The sequence below is a fragment of the Hylobates moloch genome, unplaced genomic scaffold (assembly GCF_009828535.3).
Source record: "Hylobates moloch isolate HMO894 unplaced genomic scaffold, HMol_V3 SCAFFOLD_12, whole genome shotgun sequence".
NCBI classification, from domain to species: Eukaryota; Metazoa; Chordata; class Mammalia; order Primates; family Hylobatidae; genus Hylobates; species Hylobates moloch.
Window position 1 is genome coordinate 34,629,318 of NW_026652287.1, and position 15,235 is coordinate 34,644,552.

Below are 15,235 nucleotides of genomic sequence, written 5' to 3' on the forward strand. Positions count from 1 at the left end.
TTTTTTTTAATTATTTATTATTATTATTATTTTTTGTATTTTTAGTAGAGACAGGGGTTTCACCATATTGGCCAGGCTGGTCTCGAATTCCTGACCTTGTGATCTGCCCGCCTCGGACTCCCAAAGTGCTGGGATAACACGCATGAGCCACTGCACCCAGCCAAAATTCTAGTCTTTTTTAAATCTAGTCAAATCTTAGATTTAATTCAGATAATGTTAGAATCCTGGAGTTTTTTGATCCAGGGGAATCTGGAATGTTAGAATCTTGGATTCATAAAACTCTAAACCTTGAGCCTCTAGATTCTAGAAACATGGATAATAGTGTGTCAGAATCTGAGAATTCTAGAATCTTAGATTCTGGGCATTCTAATAGTATCCTGGAATCCACCTGATGCAGGAATCCTCTCTCCACTGCCTCTGAAAAGTGACCATCCATACTGTTTCAATTTTCTTCCCTCCATGAATAAAGCACTGATTCTGGTAAGAGATGCTGTGTGGGAATTTCCCATCATGCATTGCTCCATGATGGGACCTCCTTTAACTTAAGCCTTATGCTAAAAATTTTTGTTATTTTTAGCAAAGATGAGGTCTTGCTATGTTGTCCAGGCTGGTCTCAAACTCCTGGCCTCCCAAAGTGCTGAGATTACAAGTGTGAGCCACTGTACCTGGCCCAGAGATGTTTAAATGTGAAATGCGTTCATCTTAGAATGGGAATAAGGCCATGTCTCTCAGAGTCACGGATCACTGACCTATTAGCCAAATTGGGCCAGTGGATTGGAAAAACAGTCTGAATTTGTTGCTGCCAATATCTAAAACTCAGAAAGTGTTATACAAAAGCCAGGTTTCTGGATTCACTTGAAAAAGTTTGAAGAACTCAGATTCCCAAAATAGCAAGCATTGGGCTGAGTCAATGGAGGCTGCCCCCTTCAGCCAAGATAAGTTCTCTGATCCACTCCAATGGACCCAAATGGCTCCTGTCTCCCTGCACAGCCCCCATCCCCGACTTCCGTTTACCAATTCTGTTTATCATGTCCCTTGATGCATCGGAGCCTGCACCCATGTCTTATATAGATGCGCACATGTATTATATATCCATATCCACATCTATACTGACTGCACTCTATCTGGTATCTCTATCTATGTCTCTGTCTCCATCAGTGACCATCTTCCTGTGAATCTCTTTCCCTTTATCTCACTACCTTCATTCCACCCCTTGAGGTCTGGGTCTTTCTCTATTTCTTTTTTTTTTTTAGAGACGGAGTCTCGCTCTTGTTGCCCAGGCTGGAGTGCAGTGGTGTGATCTCGGCTCACTGCAACCTCCACCTCCTGGGTTTTAAGCGATCCTCCTGCCTCAGCCTCCCGAGTAGCTGGGACTACAGGTGCGCAACAGCACGCCCAGCTAATTTTTTGTATTTTCAGTAGAGACGGAGTTTCACCATGTTGGCCAGGATGGTCTCAATCTCTTGACCTTGTGATCCGCCTGCCTCGGCCTCCCAAAGTGCTGGGGAGTTATATATGCATCTCCTCTTATCTCTTGGCTCTCTGCATGCATCTTTCTGTTTCTCTTCCTTTCTTCTTCTTCTTTTTTTTTTTTTTTGAGATGGAGTCTCACTCTGTCTCCCAGGCTGGAGTGCAGTGACCAGTCTCGGCTCACTGCAACCTCCACCTCCCAGGTTCAAGTGATTCTCGTGCCTCAGCCTCCCGAGTAGCTGGGATTACAGGCGCCTGCCACCATGCCTGGCTAATTTTTGTATATTTAGCAGAGACGGGGTTTCACCATGCTGGCTGGGCTGGTCTCAAACTCCTGACCTCAAGCGATCCGCCGGCCTCGGCCTCCAAAATGCTGGGATTACAGGCGTGAGCCACGGTGCCCGGCCAGCCTCTCTCTCTTCTTGGCCCTCTTCCTCCTTGTCTCCATTTGTTTCTCTTGCGTGCTATGACTGTCTCTGTGTCACCGTCTCTTGTCCCTATCTTTGAGAGTCCTAAATGTGGCTCCATGAGTCCTTTGGAAAAGCTGCAGGGAGGACTCAGGGCGGTGGGGTGCTGAGTGTGTTGGAGACAGTTGCAGATCCTTGACAGCTCTCTTCCCTGACAGCGCTGTTTCCAGTCACACTGCAGTGTGCCAACATCAGCATCCTGGAGAACAAACTCTGCCACTGGGCGTACCCGGGCCACATCTCGGACAGCATGCTCTGTGCGGGCCTGTGGGAGGGGGGCCGAGGTTCCTGCCAGGTGAGACCTTACTCTGGGGAAAATGAGGCTGTCCTACCAAGTTTTCTAGGATTTAGGGGAGCAGAGGGGTCGGCCACCAGCCTTCCTGGGTCAAAATGAGGAGACTGGGATACCTGATTCCTGGGAGAGGACGGGACCAGGGCCTGGACTCCTCAGTGTAAAAGAGAAAAGGTCTGGAGGTCCAGACTTCTGGATCTACAGGAGGAGTGGGCTGGGCGTCCAGAGTCTGAGTCCTGGGGGAGGAGGAGGTTAGGTCCTGCGGGGAGGTGGGGGCTCTGAGCTTTTACTCCCGGGTCTGAGGGAGGAGAGGCTGGAGATAGGGGACTCTCGGATGTTGGAGGAGGAAGGGGCTGGGGTCTTTCTGGGAAGGAGGAAGTGGCCCGTCTAATTGTCATGAACAGAGTGGCCTAACAGTTCCTCTGCCCTTCTCTCGCGTACAGGGTGACTCTGGGGGTCCCCTGGTTTGCAACGGAACCTTGGCAGGCGTGGTGTCTGGGGGTGCTGAGCCCTGCTCCAGACCCCGGCGCCCCGCAGTCTACACCAGCGTATGCCACTACCTTGACTGGATCCAAGAAATCATGGAGAACTGAGCCTGCGCGCCACGGGGGCACCTTGGGAAGACCAAGAGAGGCCGAAGGGCACGGGGTAGGGGGTTCTCGCAGGGTTCCAGCCTCAATGGTTCCCGCCCTTGACCGCCAGCTGCCCTGAGACTCCCCTCTGGACACTGAGACTCCGCCCCGAGGCTCCGCCCCCTCACGAGGTCGAGCAAGACACAGTCGCGCCCCCTGGGAATGGAGCAGGCACACGCCCTTCAGAGCCCGTCTCTATGACGTCACCGACAGCTATCACCTACCTCTTGGAACAGCACAGCCTGTGGCTTCGCCCCAAGGAACCACGGACACAAAATAGCTCCGCCCCTCGGAACTTTGCCCAATGGGTCTTCCCCTCGGGACTCCACCCCTTGTGGCCCCGCCTCCTTCACCAGAGATCCCGCCCCTCGTGATGTCAGGAGCGCAGTAGCTCCGCCCACGTGGAGCTTGGGCAGTGTCGAGCTCAGCCCCTTGTGGCCCCGTCCTGGGCGTGTGCTGGGTTTGAATCCTGGCGGGGACCTGGGGGGAAATTGCGGGAGGGTCTGGATACCTTTAGAGCCAATGGATGATTTTTCAGTAAACGCGGGAAACCGCACCTTCTGCCTGAGCTGTGAGATGAGAGGAGGGCAAACAGGTGGGCGGTGAAGGGCAGGTGAGGGAACCGGTACCTTCTTGCAACTCCCCCTTAAACCCCTAGTAAGTCCTGCCTAAAGTCTCTGTCCATCAGCCCTATTGCAGCAAGACTCCTGGGTTCTGCTTGGGTTGGTCTTGCCGCCTCCAGGGGAAGGGGAAACCAGGTCACAGTGCCTCCCAAACCTGCCCTCCCACATCCCAGACCTATCAGGGGACAGCGGGCGGGGCCTGATCCACCCTCTGGTTTCTGACCCTAGAAGACCTGCCTTTCTTCGGTTCCGGGTTACTGGCAGCAGCCCCCTCCTCCCACAAAAGATCAGGTTCCAAGATTCTCCTTTTAAAAGTACTTAGAATTTAGCCCCCAGCTCTCTCCTCCCTCACACCCAGGAATCCAGGCTCCCAGCCCCTCCTCCCTCAGACCCAGGAGTCCTGGCCCCTAGCAGCCTCCTCCTCCCTCAGACCCAGGAATCTCAGCCCCTAGCAGCCCCCTCCTCCCTCAGACCCAGGAATCCAGGCCCCCAGCCCCTCCTCCCTCAGACCCAGGAGTTCTGGGCCCTAGCAGCCCCCTCCTCCCTCAGACCCAGGAGTCTGGGCCCCCAGCCCCTCCTCGGTCAGACCTAAATCCCAGGCCCCCAGCCTCTCCTCCCTCAGACCCAGGAATCCAGGCCCCCAGCCTCCTCCCCTCTCAGAACTAAAATCTTGGCCCCCAGCCCTTTACGTTTCGGATCCTAGAGTCTCAGCACCGAGTCCCTCCTCTCCCTAGCCTCAGGAGTCTGAGATTCCAGCCCCTCCTCCCTCAAGATTTCACGTTCGGTCCCCTCCGCCCCTTCTCACTCACACCCAGTGTTCCAGTTCCCAGAAGCTCCCCAGGCTCTAGTGCAGGAGGAGAAGGAGGAGGAGCAGGAGGTGGAGATTCCCAGTTAAAAGAAGGCTCCAGAATCGTGTCCCAGGCAGAGAGAACTGAAGTACTGGGGGCCTCCTCCACTGGGTCCGAATCAGTAGGTGGCCCCGCCCCTGGATTCTGGAAGGTGAGGTGCAGAGGTACTCAGACACAGACATCAGGCCCTGGACCCTCCTTCTCCAGATTCCAGGACCCCAGCCTCAGACGCCCTTCTCTCTCCAGATCCAGCAGTCTGGACCCCGGCTTCCTCCTCTCCCAAATTTAGGAGTCCCAGCTCCCAGCTCCCTGTCCCCTCAGACCCAGACATCTAGGACTCCCTCCTCCCTTGGAATGTAGGAATCCAGTCCCCCAGCCTCCCCTTTCCTCCAGAGAAGCCCAGAACAGCCCCAGATACTCTCGGCTCCTTCTCGGGTGCCAAAATCCAGAACTGGGAGTTCAGGCTCCTCCTTCCTGTTTACCGGCCCCTCCTTCCTGTTTACCGGCCCCGCCCTCTCCATTTCCCAGACCTCACCATGGGATGCCCCCGACCTCGTGCAGCCGAGACGTGGATGTTCCTGCTCTTGCTGGGGGAAGCCTGGGCAGGTGAGGAGGGTTGCGGAGGCCTCCGAAGGGGAGGGGTCTGAAGGCAGCAGTGGCGCTGGGGAGTCTGTGGGAATGCCGCGGTGGTTACGTGGGTGCGTGTGCACGGATGTGAAGAGTGCGATATGGTGCAGGGGCCTCTGTGGCCTTTCCTCAGGGTGGATAGAGGCAAGAAACAGGTAGCGGCAGGTAGGAGTAGTTTCCGTGGTGCTGTAAATTGTCTGAATAGCTACAGCCTGTGGGGGGCTGCTTGGTTGGGGGCAGAGATTCACCTGGGAGTACACGGGGCCTGTAGACTCATGTGGAAGTGTGCGGGGGCATTCTTGGGTGTGACTCTCATATGATGACACATGGACTGAAATGAGTGTCCCCATGTGGCAGTGTGTGGATGCCTGGACCTCCTCACTAAGTTGTATGCGGAGAACTTGCCGTGTGTCCATTTGAACCCACAGTGGCCTTCCTAGCCCTCGCACTGCCCCAGAGGGTGGCGATCCGACCCTGTCCCTCCTGCTGCAGGACACTCCAGGGCACAGGAGGACAAGGTGCTGGGAGGTCATGAGTGCCAACCCCATTCGCAGCCTTGGCAGGCGGCCTTGTTCCAGGGCCAGCAACTACTCTGTGGCGGTGTCCTTGTAGGTGGCAACTGGGTCCTTACAGCTGCCCACTGTAAAAAACCGTGAGTGGATGATGGGGGCAGAGGTCGGCTGGGGCTTAAGGAAAGAGGGGGCCGGGGTTTCCACTCAGGAAGGAGAGAGCTGAGGACTGGACTCCTGGGTCTGAAGGAGGAGGGGGCTGGGGGCAATACCCCTGCCTGGGTCCCAAACTATCCCCGCCATTACAGGAAATACACAGTACGCCTGGGAGACCACAGCCTGCAGAATAAAGATGGCCCAGAGCAAGAAATACCTGTGGTTCGGTCCATCCCACACCCCTGCTACAACAGCAGCGATGTGGAGGACCATAACCATGATCTGATGCTTCTTCAACTGCGTGACCAGGCATCCCTGGGGCCCAAAGTGAAGCCCATCAGCCTGGCAGATCACTGCATCCAGCCTGGCCAGAAGTGCACCATCTCAGGCTGGGGCACTGTCACCAGTCCCCGAGGTAGTGGGCTTGTCCACTAATGGGAGGGAGAGGAGGAGCTGGTTGGCCCAGTGGAACCCAAGCTATTGGCAAAGCTTGGTCCCCCAGAGGGAGACAAAGAAGGGAAAGTGATCATGATGTTGAGATTCACAAGTGGGAGTCATATGAGAAGCCTCGAAGACCAGACTACTAACAAGAGTGGTGAGAGAAAGAGAACCAACTAGCAGATTGTTAAGCAGGGCCAGAAAAGCCCCTCCTGTGTGGCTGAGAGCACTGTCCTATGAGACCTTTGGTTGTATAGCATTTTATATAATCTTAACACACTTGGGATATTTGGACTTCTCAGAGGCCCAGGAAAACAGCCTCCTAAGCACCTTCTCCCCCACCTCCCTCCCTTTTCTTTTTTTTTTTTTTTTTTTTTTGCAGGGGGACACAGTTTCACTCAATCACCCAGGCTGGAGTGCAGTGGCACGATCTCAGCTCTTTACAATCTCTGCCTCCTGGGTTCAAGCGATTCTCGTGCCTCAGCCTCCCGAGTAGCTAGGATTACAGGCACCCGCCACCACACGAGCTAATTTTTGTATTTGTTGTAGAGACAGGGTTTCGCCATGTTGGCCAGGCTGGTCTCGAACTCCTGACCTCAAGTGATCTGCCCACCTCGGCTTACCAAAGTGCTGGGATTACAAGCGTGAGCCACCGCCCCCGGCCTTTTTCTCCTTCTTGAACCCAGGCAACCTGGGTCCTGGTCCCCTCTTCCCTCAGACCCGGGAGTCTAGGCCCTTCTCCCAGAACCCAGCAGTCCTAGCTCCCTCTTGACTCTGGACCCCAAAATCTGGACCTCCAACGAAGCTGTCCCTTTGGGACTCTGGAATCCAGACAGCCCCTCGCCTTCCTTCACAGTGAAAACATTGGGACTCAGCTCAGAGAGTCAAGGAGCTTCTCCAGGAAGTGGCAAAGTCAGCATTCAGGTCCCTGCCTGCCTCACTCCTGCTCTGAATGCTTTGGATGAGACAGTTTGCTGCTGTGAACCACACATGCTCATAAATCAAGTAGATCAGTTCAAACTATGGCTCTGCCCCTTCTCCCTGGGCAAATTCCTTTCCATCTCTGAGCCTCACTTTCCTCATTTGCAAAATGGGAATCGTTAACCAATAGATTTTTTAGCTACGTGAGGGTTCAGGTTACATCAGTTTTCTTCATCGTGTTCTCCTAGTGCTCAGAATGGTGCCTGCTACATGGTAGATGCTCAATAAATATTTGTTGAATGGATGGCTGGATGAATAAATAATGAATGAATGCCTCTCTCCTTCAAAGCGCTGTTGTGAGGATTAAATGAGATTATGAGCATCTTGCTTTTGGCACGTAGAGATGCCAGATGGAAGTTTTCCCCCTCAAAGAGGCTTTGAAGAAGTCTATTCTCAAAAGAGGTTAATAAAAAAGATCAATTCCACCTTCAATCATTAATTCAATTCTTATTTACTGAGCACCTGGTATGCCCGAGGTGCTGTTGCAGGCGCTGGATATACAGCCATGAGCAAATTGTACAAAGCCCTTGTCGTTATGGAGTTGCAAGCTAGGTGAGAGAAATAGACAATAAACAAATACACATAAAATAAAATATTAGGTAGAGTTAAGTGCTGTAAGGAAATATTGTGGCACGTAGAAGGATAGGGAGTAATGGAGGGATGGTATTTTTTAATTTGAGTGGTCAGCAAGGTTTCCAGGAGGAGGTGACACTTGGAAGGAGCAGGATTTAGCACAGATTGAGAACCTGGCTGTCTGAGGGCAGACTGGAAAGAGAGGGTCAGAGGTATCATAAAGGGGCACCTCCAAGTAACCCCCCGCCCCTTGATTTGAAAATGGCTCAGGGCAAGAAAAAACACATGAGATCCAAGGGCCCCTCTCTAGATGGAGAAAGCCCAATAGCAGCAAGTACAGCTTCGTTTAATGTGGTGAGAAGTGATGTCCCCTGTGCACAGTGTTAGAAAACTCCCCCATGCAGCTGGAAAACTCCCTCATTACATCCTGGAAAGAAAGGGGGTTAGATCCAGACAGGGATGGAGGCAAAGGGCTGCTCTCTCAGGGAAACTTACAAACTCTTCCCCCTCAGAGAATTTTCCTGACACTCTCAACTGTGCAGAAGTAAATATCTTTCCCCAGAAGAAGTGTGAGGATGCCTACCCAGGGCAGATCACAGATGGCATGGTCTGTGCAGGCAGCAGCAAAGGGGCTGACACGTGCCAGGTGAGCAATTTCTGAAATCCTTCTCCTCACACATCCCTCATTGCCCTCTAGAGGTTCAAGGCTTGGATGGGGGTGGGGGTGGTAAGGGTAGTGACCCCAAAGACTTAGCACCCGGAGCGGTCGCCCCTCTCTCTACGGAGTGGGAGCCAGGTTCGGAGAAGGCCAAACTCTCTCTGAAAGTCACACCGCATAGGGATTAGGAGCATTGAATTGTTGCTGCTGTTTTCTCTCGAACCCTTAACTACAGGATGGGATGCAGAGTTGGGGCCTATAGAGGGTGGGGTAGATGTCCAGGAAGGAGAGAGTCTGAGGCTAGAGGTTAGACGAGTTCCCTGCTCTCTGGTTCCCAGCATTACATCATGGAATTTGTGCCGACTTTACCACTGGCCAGGTGGTCAGCCACTTTTCTTTGAGACCGGGCTAGAATCCCCAGGCTGGTTCCCTTCTCCTGTGGTTGGTTCCTTGGGAGACAATGGTGTCTTCCCAGTTGGCTGGAGTAAATGGTGCCATTGACTTCAGTGCCTCCTCAATGAGCTCCCATCCCTTTCTCTTGGCGTTTGTTGTAGATATAACTCTCTCTTCTAACTGCAGCTTCGTTGTTCCTAGCACTTCCCCCTGGCTTTGTCCCCTTCCTGGAAGCCCCACCGCCTTTGCCAATGACCCGTCCCTAAAGACAATGCTTTCTTCCCCATTGGCCGAGAATGGAGTCATTTCCTTCAGCGATACTGCCATGAAAGCCAGTCTCTCTGGATTGTTCCATAGAGACAGTGGGCTCTTCCACAAATATTTCAGCCATGGTCCCTTGGGGATATGGGTGTGTGTGTGTGTGTGTGTGTGTGTGTGTGTGTGTGTGTGTGTCCCCACAAGAATCTTGATCCTTTCTCCTGTGTTTGGCAACTGCAATCAATGATGCCTTCACTATTGGCCAGGAATAGAGGAAACTTCAGCTCAGTCCTCTCCGAGTAATCCCTACTGTCTTCTCCCTGGATTGGACCCTTGAGAACTCGTTGTTGTTTTTTTTAGACAGGGTCTCGCTGTGTCCCCCAAGCTGGAGTGCAGTAGCACAATCTTGGCTCACTGCAGCCTCTGCCTCCCGGGTTCAAGCAATTCTCCCACCTCAGCCTCCCGAGTAGCTGTGATTACAGGCGTGCACCACCACACCCAGCTAGTTTTTGTATTTTCAGTAGAGACAGGGTTTCACCATGTTGACCAGGCTGGTCTGGAATGCCTGACTTCAAGTGATCTGCCCGCCTCGGCCTCCCAAAGTGCTGGGATTGCAGGCGTGAGCCACCAAGCCTGGCTGGGATTTCATTCTTTCCCCTCTTCTGTCAGTGTTTTGACTACTACCCTTAGACACCATGTCTGTCTCTACAAGGAAGCCCCAAGCCCTGTCCTGACTGGTCTCAGGGGACAATGCTTTTACCCCCATTGGCTACAGGGGACCAATCATGCTAAAGAACTAGTAAAACGCTGGGACAGCAGGAAAAGGGACATTGTGGACATCTCAGATGCAAAGCTGTTCTCATTCTCCCTGTCTAGGGCGATTCTGGAGGCCCCCTGGTGTGTAATGGTGCACTCCAGGGCATCACATCCTGGGGCTCAGACCCCTGTGGGAGGTCTGACAGACCTGGTGTCTATACCAACATCTGCCGCTACCTGGACTGGATCAAGAAGATCATAGGCAGCAAGGGCTGATTCTAGGATAAGCACCAGATCTCCCTTAATAAACTCAAAACTCTCTGGTTCCTTGCCTGTCTGTGTTTTGGCCCTGCAGGGAGGGCTGGATGGGGATCCGGGATTGTTCCTGCTGGCAGGCTAGGTGGGGATCTGCAGAGACCAAGTTCTCATGGTCAGTTTGGCCATCACTACCTAAAGTGATCTCTCGTTTTCCAGAAGAACTTGGGTAAGAGCTTTATTTCAGGGAGAAAACACATACAAAGGTTTTCAAACATTCAGTGGGCTGGCATGTGAAAGACAGTTTTGAAAGAGTTTGTGTTTAGTTTTCCTGAGCACAGTGTTCACAAGCTTTGGAGATAAAATTTTCCCCCTTTAAAAAAATAATTGGCCAGGCGCGGTGGCTCAAGCCTGTAATTTCAGCACTTTGGGAGGCCGAAGCGGATGGATCACTTGAGGTTAGGAGTTCGAGACCAGCCTGGCCAACATGGCAAAACCCCGTCTCTACTAAAAATACAAAAATTAGTGGGGTGTGGTGGCAGGCATCTGTAAACCCAGCTACTCAGGAGGCTGAGGCAGAAGAATCGCTTGAACCCAGGAGGCGGCAGTTGCAGTAAGCCGGGGATCACGCCATTGTACTCCAGCCTGGGCAACAAGAGCGACACTCGGTCTCTAAATAATTAATTAATTAATTAATAATAATAATAATTGTGCCAGGTATGGTGGCTCATGCTTGTAATCCCAGCACTTTCACAGGCTGAGGTGGGAGGATCACTTGAGCCCAGGAGTTCAAGACCAGCCTGGGCAACAATGTAAGACCTCACCTCTATTTTTATTTTAAAGAAAATGACAAAAGAAGAAAAGAGAAAAAAATTGGGAGATATGCATGGAAAAGAGTGCAGAAAATATATGAACAGCTTAAATATTCACAAATGAACAACCATGAAACCACCACTCGGGTCAAAAACCTTGAGAGCTCCCAAAAGTCCAGATAGAACTCTTTCTCACAGCCTAGAGCCATCTGGTGGTGTCTGCTGTGGTAGAAGGAAATGAGTGGTGTGTCCAAATTGAAGTGTGAAGCAAAGGGCATTTGGGAAAGTTTTCATTAAAGCAAAGGCTTAACATGTTTTAGGGAAAGACGAGTGTGGAGGGGTAGTTATTACAAGGATATAGTCACTCTCCTGGTGGTGCAGGCCAGGTGAGCCCAAAACTGGAGCTTAGCCAGGGACGGTTCCTGGCTTTGTCCAGGAAATAATTCAAGGGCAACCCAGTGGTGTTAGTGACTTTTCTTGAAACACTACTGCACAGTAGCAGAGGCACTGCTCCTTGAAGAGCAGGGCTACCCCATAGGCATTGAGCACAAAGTAGCAGCTCAGGGCCAGTTCTGTAGTCATATTTAGTCCCATTTTCAATTACATGCAAATTAAGGGGTGGGTTATTCAGAAATTTCTAGAAAAAGGCTGGTAAATTCTGGGTGCTGTCATGGCAGTGGTAAACTGTCATGCTGCTGGTGTGCACATCTTATGGAGACGTGCTTTTTGTGCCTTTTCCCTGTTCCAGCTGTCTTCAATCTAGTCCAGAGTTAAACCCCGCCTCGTCCTTCACTAGGATCTCTCAGAAAATAGTCTCATGAAGGAGAATCTGATTCGTCTAGCTCACCTTTTCTTCTTCAGCCACATCATTGGTCACTGAATGGCCAATCATTTGATTGCATCCCAGTCAGGTGACCAAATCTTAGCCAATCAGTGGCTACTTGGAGTTATGTGATATGAAACATGGCCACTTAGTGCTATGGGAAGGCGATTCTTCACAAGGGGCATGCGTGTGTGAGATACCTTGCATTCATCAATCTCCCTGATGCTTTATGACAGTTCCCCCATACCAGAAATCCTGAGGAAGTCTTTCAAGCATGGCATTAAACTTCCAATGCCAGGGATGCATTTCTGGGGGGACATCTCAACTCTAAAGAATTGTTATATAATTTTTGTTATGGAAAATTTCAAACACATGCAAAATAGAATAACATAATGTGTCTTCATATACCACCATCCAACTTTGATAGTGAATGCAAGGTCTGGTGCAGTGGCTCACGCCTGTAACCCCAGCACTTTGAAAGGCCGAGGCATGAGGATTGCTTGAGCCCAGGCATTCAAGACCAGTCTGGGCAACATAGGGAGACTCTAATCTCTACAAAAGATTAAAAAATTAGCCGGTCATGGTGGCATGCGTCTGTGGTCCCAGCTACTCAGGAGGCTGAGGTGGGAGGATCACTTGAGCCTGAGAGGTTGAAACTGCAATAAGCTATGATTGTGCCACTGCACTCCAGCCTCAGTAACAGAGTGAGACCCTGTCTCAAAAAAAAAAAAAAAAGTTAATGCAAAACCAATTATTGTTTCACCTATACTCCCACCACACACTCCCCTAATGCTGGAATATTTTGAAGCAAATCTCAGTCATCACATCATCTCATTCTTAAATATTTTATTATGCATTTTTAAAACAGGGGATGGCAAATTACAGCTGTTGGACCAAATCTCCTGAGCTAAAAATACTTTTCTTTTTTCTTTTTTATTTTTCTGAGATGGAGTTTCGCTCTTGTCGCCCAGGCTGGAGTGCAGTGGCGTGATCTTGGCTCACCACAACCTCCGCCTCCCGGGCTCAAGCAATTCTCTGCCTCAACCTCCTGAGTAGCTGCAATTACAAGCATGCACCATCATGCCCGGCTAAAATTTTTTTGTATTTTCAGGAGAGACAAGGTTTCTCTATGTTGGTCAGGCTGGTCTTGAACTCCCGACCTCAGGTGATCTGCCCGCCTCCGCCTCTGAAAGTGCTGGGATTACAGGCGTGAGCTTGATAAGGAATAGTAACAAAAAATTTGTACTAAATTATCATTACTACATTTTAAATTTCATCAATTAAAAATTGCGAAATTTTATTTTCTTTCCTGCTATTAAATATCTACATAATATCTTCCATTTTTCTCTCTTGGTCCACATAAGCTAAAATATTTACTCTCTGCCACTTTATTTTAAACATTTGCCAATCCTTGTTCCAAAAGAGACTCGTTTTAAACATAACCAACTTACGTTATCACACCTGACACAGTTTATACTTTCGTAGTATCATCCAAAGCCAAGGAGATTTTTTTCTTTTCTGAGACAAGGTCCTACTCTGTCGCCCAGCTTAGAGTACAGTGAGCATTGCACAAACAATGCTTAAGGCAGTTTCTACCTCCTGGGTTTCAGCCATCCTCCCACCTCAGCCTCCAGAGTAGCTGGGACCACAGGCATGTGCCACCACGTCCAGCTATTTTTTTTTTTTTTTTCAGTAGAGCTAGGACTCTACCACGTTGCCAGGCTGGTCCAGGAGATACTTTAATGTCTCCAATGGAATATATGCCTGAAAAGACTTGGAGATTGATTTATTCAATCTTAAGTACTAAGGAGGGGCATGGAGGGAACATAGCAGCTACTAACAGAAACAAAAATCTCCTTTCTCTTGGCATCTTGATATTAATCCCGGGGGGGATCTCTAATCGGTCCAGTTTGAACTGGGCCCACCCCTTGAATCTATCATTGTTGCCAGAGAGAAAACACTGATCTTGTTGACTTGGCCTGGGTCATTTCTCCACCTCAGTGGGTGGGTGGAGTTGGAGAACTATAATTGACAGTTTCACCGGAACTATAAGAAATAAGGCAGCATCTCTCCCAAAACAAATGGGGTTCTGCTGGGAGGCGGAGGTTGCAGTAAGCCGAGGTCACACCATTGCACTCCAGCCTGGATGACAGAGTGAGACTCCGTCTCAAAAAAAAAAAAAAAAGAAAGAAAGAAAGAAGGAGGAAGAGAATCCAGGAAGTATGAAACAATGGGCCATCAGAACCCATGGGCTGAGTCAGGAGGTACGAGGGTCACAGTGTTCAGAATCCCTCAGGGAAGGGCACAGCTGGCAAGATTGTCAGATGCCAGTTCTCAGGTGTGATCATAAGTTGGAAGATGAGTCATTTAACAAAGGTTCAGGACATGGGTCTGAGGACGACGGAGGTATGGGGCTGGGTGTCTGGATGAGACTTAGCAAAAGGTGCCGGGACTAAATGCAAATCGCACAGGGGGCCTAGATATGGGCCTCTCTCTGATATGGGGGTATGCATCATTAATAGGCCAAGGGCGATCCAAGTCTGTTTTGAACCAAATCAGACTCAGAGGGTACATGTGGATTAACAAGGAAATTTCCTTCTCAGAGTATGGATTTGTGCAGTAGTGATACCATAGGCCTTTGAATCCCAACGTTCAAATTCTGGCTTTTTTTTTTTTTTCCCTGAGATGGAGTCTTGCCCTGTCACCCAGGCTGGAGTGCAGTGGTGCAACCTCGGCTCACTGCAACCTCTGCTTCCTGGCTCAAGTGATTCTCCCGAGTAGCTGGGAGTATAGGCACGTGCCACCACATCCAGATAATTTTTTGTATTTTTAGTAGAGATGGAGTTTCACCATGTTGGCCAGGCTGGTCTTGAACTCCTGACCTCAAGTGATCCATCCATCTCGGCCTCCCAAAGTGTTGGGATTACAGGCTTTAGCCACCACGCCCAGCTGAATTCTGACACTTCTGACTCCTCAGCTCTGTGACTTTGCTCAAGTGATCTAGCCTTTTTTAAACCTCCACTTTCTCATCTATAAAATGGGGATGATGGGGCAGGGGGCGAAAAATAAAAGTAAAATGGGGATGACAATCCTCACCTGGACCGATGTGAGGAATACAGACGAGGTCTGCGAAGCACCTGACACACCACACTAAATGTAGGGAAAAAAAAATGGGAGCTGCTTCTTCATTCCGTGGGTGATAGGCTGAGGGAACTCATGTTAATTCAGTGCCTGTTATGTGCCCATCAATTTTCCATTCATAATTTTATTTAATCCTCCCATTGGCCTCGATAAATAGGTTTTACTGTCTTCCACGTTGGGGAGGGGCAAAGTCTGACTCAGAAAAATGAAGTCATTTACCTGAAGTCACAGGGTGGGCAACGAGGATTCAAAGCTGGGTTGAAGGTCCAAGTTCTTTCTAGTTCTTTCTGTCACACTGCATGGTGGAGCAGCTCAGGGATCAAGGCAGGATTGAATCTAAGGCCTGTGGACCTGTGGATGCCAGAAGTTTGCAGACTCGTATTTATTTAAGTACCAGTCTGGTACTCCGGTCTGGGTGGAGTGTTGGAAAAAAAAAAAAAAGAACCCCACACACGTTTCCTCTGCTTGTGATGACCAGTGTTTGGCAACAAAATCAGGTTAAATAATTAGGAATATAATTTAC

General features: G+C 50.3%; 2 protein-coding genes across 2 annotated transcripts in view; both read left to right on the forward strand.

Moving 5' to 3' along the window:
* The window catches only part of KLK9 (kallikrein related peptidase 9), a 19,779-nt gene extending 16,357 nt beyond the window's left edge, over positions 1-3,422 (forward strand). The window contains exons 4-5 of the mRNA XM_032169059.2: positions 2,096-2,232; positions 2,673-3,422. Of these exons, the coding sequence (XP_032024950.1) occupies positions 2,096-2,232; positions 2,673-2,822 (287 nt within the window). The 3' untranslated portion in view covers positions 2,823-3,422. The remainder of the gene's footprint in view (positions 1-2,095; positions 2,233-2,672) is intronic.
* A 970-nt stretch (positions 3,423-4,392) lies between these two features.
* KLK8 (kallikrein related peptidase 8) lies at positions 4,393-9,957 on the forward strand. Its single transcript, XM_032169070.2, has 6 exons — positions 4,393-4,483; positions 4,861-4,938; positions 5,452-5,611; positions 5,777-6,039; positions 8,129-8,262; positions 9,802-9,957. The coding sequence occupies exons 2-6, from the start codon at positions 4,869-4,871 to the stop codon at positions 9,955-9,957; spliced, it is 783 nt and encodes a 260-aa protein (XP_032024961.1). The 5' UTR covers positions 4,393-4,483; positions 4,861-4,868.
* The last annotated feature ends 5,278 nt before the right edge of the window (positions 9,958-15,235 follow it).

Bases quoted from the DNA above. Each gene is read 5' to 3' on its own strand.
- KLK8 (XM_032169070.2), top strand. From the start codon at position 4,869: ATGGGATGCCCCCGACCTCGTGCAGCCGAGACGTGGATGTTCCTGCTC. The intron at 6,040-8,128 runs GTAGTGGGCTTG...CTTCCCCCTCAG, and splicing joins CACTGTCACCAGTCCCCGAG to AGAATTTTCCTGACACTCTC. The intron at 8,263-9,801 runs GTGAGCAATTTC...CTCCCTGTCTAG, and splicing joins AAGGGGCTGACACGTGCCAG to GGCGATTCTGGAGGCCCCCT.